At 47.4% G+C, this 6,403-nt stretch overlaps 1 gene segment (V, D, J or C); it reads right to left on the reverse strand.

Moving 5' to 3' along the window:
• Positions 1-359: 359 nt before the first annotated feature.
• On the reverse strand, positions 360-936 carry LOC106739250 (immunoglobulin lambda variable 5-52-like). The segment is given in 2 exon segments: positions 360-745; positions 870-936. Coding segments are annotated over 2 exon segments (432 nt in total).
• Positions 937-6,403: the final 5,467 nt, after the last annotated feature.

Genomic DNA, 6,403 nt, shown 5'->3' on the forward strand with positions numbered 1-6,403 from the left:
ATAGAATAGCTGCGTGACAGGGGGAAGAGATCCTTTAAGGATCTAGAAGGGGCTGTGAGCCCTGCTTGGCAATCCCTCAGCATGCTTTCAGCTGGGACGTTTTAGAAAGGTCTCTAAGCTGACAGAAAGGGAGGCTGAAGGAGGTTGTTGCTGCTGGAAGAGGCTGGAGAATATTTGTGGACTAAACCAAAGAGGCAATATTATTTTTTATTTCTTTTGTTGGGCAGAGTGGGCAGAGGGGCCTGAACTTGTGTGTATTAAATGAAAACCCTACATAAGGGACTGGTTTGTTTGAGCCATGACAGTGTGACCAGCTCACGGCCCATGACAGGAGCAGTGCAGGTGGGCTTCAGGCACTGTCAGCCAGGGGTGAGGATGAGTTTTTGTTCCTCCACTTCATGCAGCTCTTCTACTGTGTACTGGTTAGAGGAACCATCCCAGTCAGAACAATAGTACTCAGCCTCATCCTCTGCTTGGACCTGGGCAATGGTTAAGAAGCAGGTGTTCTTGGAAGTGCTTTTAGAAGCTGAAAACCGATTGGGGACCCCAGAGCCTTTGTGATTTGTAGATTCATCCCTGTAATACAGCAGATATCTTGGCTTCTCCCCTGGCTTCTGCTGGTACCAGCGTACAACACGATCAGTGATGCTGCTTCCGCTGCTTGTAACACGTGCCAGTTTGACAGTTTGTCCTGGAGCTACTGACGCGCTGGATGGCTGAGTCAAAGTGAACTGGTAGGTGGAACCTGAATACCAAACAGAACCACAGTTCATGACAGTAACCTGGAAAGCTGTGTGTGTGTGTGTCTATACCCATGCATGCCATGCACACTCACATCACATGCCATTCAATCATGCTGTTCTATTTACCTGCCCAACAGGCTACCAGCACCAGCACTGCAGTGACCCCGGCCATCCTAGAAGCAGAAGAGGCAGTAAGAGGGGACTCTGGACTGAACTGCACACTCTCAGCTTCCTTTATAAAAACCTGTGATGGGAGGAGATGTCTTGAATGCAAATCTGGAGGGCTCTGGTTCTTTCCAGCTAACCCCCCAGTTTATCACCTACCCCACATGCATCCCAGGCTTACATAGAAGTGGCTGTAGCTGCTGTTGGCCTTAACTGATGCTCTCATCAACATTCAAACCTTTGCCTATTAAACTCCCCACAGCTGCTCTATTCAGTAGTTGCAAATTAGCACTGGGGAGGGGGTTCACTTGACCAAGGACACTAGGCAGAAATCACTGCTGAGCACAGGTCACTCAGCCAAGAGCACCAGTGATCTGTTGTGGTGCTGGCTGTTGCATTTATTGATAGGTTGATCTATGGCCCTGGTCCCTACAGGAGAGATGGGCTGCCTACACTGTCCTCCTTTCGTGCAGCAGCTCAGCTCCTTCCACTGGCACAACATGGTGAAGGGGTAGGTGCTGGAAGGACTGGGGAAGATGTTGTCCCTGTCAACGTAGTGGTCAAAGTCATCCTGTGAACTCGGGTCAGATGGCTGGGTCAGTGGTGAACAGTTTCACTAGCAGGGAGCAGCAAAGGAAGTCTCCCCTACCCCAGCCAAACAAAAATCACAAGCCACTGTTTGGCTTCTCCCTGATGAATGGCCTTGGTTGTTATTGGCCTCAGGACCTTTCATGCCTCTTGTAAGGAAATCCTTGAGGATGCCTTTGCTCATGAACCCTGGGCTGGTTCCAGAAAAAGCAAACCAAAGTGGCATCCCAAGGTCCATGTTTTTATCCTCGTCTCTATCCATGCTGTCTGGGGCATTTCTCAAGAGAACCAGGTGTTTCAGTTCAGGCCATGCTTATTGCAGAGAGAAGGGCTTTATTTTAATTTGTACATTCACACAAGCTGGTTCCCACTGTCTCAACAGGGAAAGCAAATTCTTAGTTTAGCACTCACAAGGGGTTATGTGAGGATGAGTGCATGGTTTCTAACAGTCCTCCTGCAGAAAGGTTAATGCTAACACCGTCTCAAATTGTTTGATCAGATGCAGCATTTCTGAGTGACTTAATAACTACTTCTCATCTGGGGCAGTGTCTTGTGTTCCCAGTACTACAGACAATGGATTTTTTTTTATTTTTGGACCTCCACAAATACACTGTCTTCGGGTTTGAGTATTGCTCAATCCTGCCACATCAACTCATCCAAAAAGCACCTACTCCCACAGGCTTTCAGTAACCTCAGGAAGAAGAGAACCTGCTCAGGGAAACAGGCCATGGGGATGTAAAGGGTAATGTTCTGCCTGCCATTTGCTCCAAGACTCTTTCACCCAAACTCCTTCCCTCTGGCATCTCTTTGCATTCTCTCTTCTCCATTCAGCTGTTTTTGGAAAACTGCTTATTTTCTATAGAGCCCTAAGAGCATAGATAATAGAAACCCATTTATCTTTCACAGCATCTACTGGCCACCTGGAAGGCAGCAAAGTTTGCTGATCTATATGCAGCATTACTTTAAGTTCTTTCTCCTTTTTTTATATATAAAAAACAAACAAACAAACAAAAAAAACAACACACACTTAATTGACCCTAAGCAATAGAGAGAGAGAGAGAGAGAGTCTTTTTTGCTGCTGAGTCTGGGGTCTTTTGCTGCCAAGACCAAAAGCAGATCCTACAGCCTGAGGGACAAATCCTCTTCTTGGCAGCTGCCCTGATTATAGTTTTTTACCATAGGAGTTTGTCTCCAGGAAGTCTCCCCCTCTACCCTGAACTCTGTTTCTCATCGCAGTTGACTGCTCTCCTGAACAAAAGGAGGCTTCTTTTTAAGACAAGAAAAAAATCAGCTCCGAGTACGTGAGTATGTGTGCTCATATATAAGCTATGCAACAAAATACATGGATTCACCACTGCCCAGATCCCTTTGGTCTAATCAACACACTAATCCCTGCCTGGAGAACCCTGTAGCAGTCTCTCCCCATCCATTAAGGTCATCTGCTGTGGAAGGCAGACCATAGCACTGGGGTAACAACTCAGCATGGAAAGAGCACAGCTTCCCATGAAGAAGCACCCAGGACAAGACAGCCCAGGTTTCTCTACTGATTTTCTGGTCACTGCTGATTCTGCTTCTTAATCTAGTCTTCCACAGGCTTTGCTGCCAAGAGGTTTGTTTTGCCTTGCTCTTCCTCACTACAGAAGGACTGAAACTCCTAGCTTACTCTAACCCCACTTGACAAAGAAGAGCCCCTGCTCACCCTTCTTATACTGCCTGCTTCCCCCACTAACAACCAATTAGCTCCAGCTGAATCCATGCAACTGGGGGGGTCTCCAGCACGACCTGCAGTGGAGCTAGACACCTACTGAAACTTCCCTGGTTATACAGAGGATTTAACCCTTTAAACCCATCTAACAGAAGAGCATCATAATCCTCCGGACATCCCCCTTGCAGCAGTGCAGGGTGTGTGTAGTTCAATCCGGTGAGCTCCTCTTGTGGGGAAAGCTGCAGAGGTTTTGGCATGTGTCAAAGATGGTGCTATTTAGCAGTGGAATAAGTGGCCTGTTTTTATCATGATCTTCCAAAAACTGGCAAGGGTCATAGGTCCAAACCACAAGCTGTAACCCCAAAATCCTCTGGTTTCTGTCTCAGTTCTCATGGGTTTCTAGTCCCTTACTAGGGCTCATAGCATTAAAGAATACAAGTAATTACACATATGTATCCTTATCCAATCTTATGCTGAGATATAAAATGCACCCATGAGTTTCCTTTCCTACATGAGCCCTGTGAGCTGCTTAGCTCTCCAAGCGGGGACCATGGTCTATAGCCGAGATGCACAGGTATAATGGTGCCTTTGCTAACAGAGTAGATCTAGCAGCTGTTGGAGTCCTGGCCAGTCTCTCTGGGTGATTGTGTTCAATTCTGCCCTTACGCTGTCTGAATTGTGGAGCTGTGATGCACACAAAGCAATCCTGTGTGTGGGGCTAGGGGGCCAGCCCCAAGGAAATACCACCAGCCAAAGGCAATATCTCCACCAGAGCAAGCTGCACTGGATTGTGCCATGGGGCACTTCCACTGGCCTGACACTGAGTTGTTGGTGCCCAGCCACCATTGTAACAGGCATGGAGTCTGTACTTAAAAGGGCTCAGCACAGACAAGACAAATTAAGTCTGCATTCAGTCACACAGAGACAAGTGCTCCATCCATCTTCTCTACATTGCTCTGCCTTCGCAGACATCCTTCTGCACAGGCATATTGTGCTCCCGCAGAGCTGTCCAAGCTGCTGGTCTCTGCTTTTCCCATTTCCCCTCCTAAAATGTTGTCTGTGAGCTCCAATGTATCCCAACAAACTGATAAAGCCTATTTAAGCCTCAGCTTTCCCCCTTGGCCCAGGAGAGAAGAAACATGGCAACAGCTCCTCATAGATCATTCACAGGTTTATGTCATCTTGTTGTGTCCATGGTATGACAGGAAGCATGATCCAAGAGGTGAGAAAAGTATTTTATTGAACTAACCTTTATAGCTTTGAAAGCATGTCTTTCCCAGGGCTGGATGCACACAGAGCCATGAGCACAGAGCAAATATTTGCACTACCTAGCAGTGGCAGACAAATGGCCCCTCAGGCTTCCTACACCATCCTGCTCTTTCCAGTTTGCATAAATTTATGCTCAAAGTTCCCTCAACAAATTCCCTGCAGTTGTAGGGGCAGGGCCTGGGCAGCACCCTTGTCTCCCAGGCTTTCTACCTGTGGGACATTGGGTGTTGTGTGGCTGTGGTAGGAGAGATGGCTCGGAGTGGATGATCCTGGGGTCCCTTCAGACAAATATTTGCCAGTGAACAGAGCTGACTAGAGTGAATGGCAAGGGAGCCCATTTCAGTCCTCTGCTCCTATCTTTCTATTTTAACGTTTCCCCTCCTTCCTTTTCTGCAGTTTATGGGAAATAAAACCTTTTTTCAACCACAAAACAGAAAAGGGAAGAGAAAAACTTGATTCCTTCAGCTTGCCTTGGGCTAGAACAGGGCAGCAATAGCCATGGATCATGGGGAACAATAGGTCCCTTGCAAGGCTCATGTATGGATGGAGTCTCTCCCTCCTCTACCTCGTGGGCATTGCTGGCCACAGGGATTCCTCATGATACAGCACAAAGGTCCATTGCACAGAACAGGTCCCTTGTTCCCGTATCGCAGTACTCAGATACTATGTTAATGGATAAAGACAGAGTGAGAGACAGAAAGAGAGAGGGAGGAGAAACAAAAAAACATGAGTTTTTCCCAATGAAATCAGGCACCCTTAAACAGTAGAAACTTCTAGAGAAAAACTGGATTTGTTTGCCCCAGTTAAGAACCACATTACAGAATTACCAACCAGTAGCTTCCAAAATGCACCCTGAAACGCTGGCCTGTCCCAACATGGAGTGAGCAATTTCCAGGGCCAAGATGCAGGATGTGACTTCTCCCTCCCCTGAATGTGCCTCGAGTCCATGGGTCTTAATGGTAGGCTCAGTATCAAAGCAGCTTAACATGGGAAACATGCCCAGCTCTGGACTCTGTTCCTATAGTGTGGGTGAAGATTTCAAGTTAAATGGGTACAATGATTTGGTTAAGAGACAACCTTTTCAGCTATCTCGATCCCAGAGCTGATAGTTTTGTGTGTTGCAGTCACCAGTCTCCTTTCCAGAGCAGTCCTAATAGTTGTGTACTCGGCCAATCCCACGTGCTTACTTACAGTGGTGGCCCCTTGTCATTGCATTGCACCTATGAAGCAAGCCTGTTTTGATCCTTAGCTAACACATGTAAGCAGGAGTTTGTCACTGGTACCCTCGTGGCCCACTCTAGAATAGAGGAGCAGCGAAGAAGGGATATGATGCTATGCAGTGAAATCCAAGGTGCACACAATAAATAGCACTGACTTTCTGTTTATCTAGCTCTTCTAGATTCCTCTTCCTAGCCCAGTGTCACCCCAGCATCTTGAGAACGGAGAAGGCCTTGTGATTCATGTTATCGGGGTGAGGGGAGACTGGAGCTGTCCTGAAAACTACTCACACCGAAAGCTGATCCATGCCCCATGAAGCTCTGGGATCATTGCAAAGGGAGCTCCTTTGTGTGGTGGGGGTGAGGGGCCTGGACTTCGAGGGTGAGTGATCAAAGAAATACACATCACTAGAGGCTTGTGCTAACCAACACTTCCCCAAAACTGAAGAATTGAATTGTTTCTATATTTAACTATTTAGGCCAAATCTTGATAAGCAAACTCCCCTGTGCCTTGCAGCATGACTACAGTACCTGTCTATTTTATTTATGGGGCTTCCTGTGTTCAGGATTTCTTTCTTTCCCAGTACAGGTGTGCAACTCCTCCACCACTGACCCCAGGAGAGCACTGCTGCCCAGAAGCTGGGAGAGCGCAGGGTCGGACCCCCATCCCACTGCATTCTCACTTGTCCCTGGTGTTTGAGAGGAAATTTGTTACA

This window comes from Alligator mississippiensis, chromosome 10, assembly GCF_030867095.1.
Source record: "Alligator mississippiensis isolate rAllMis1 chromosome 10, rAllMis1, whole genome shotgun sequence".
In the NCBI taxonomy this organism is placed as follows: Eukaryota; Metazoa; Chordata; order Crocodylia; family Alligatoridae; genus Alligator; species Alligator mississippiensis.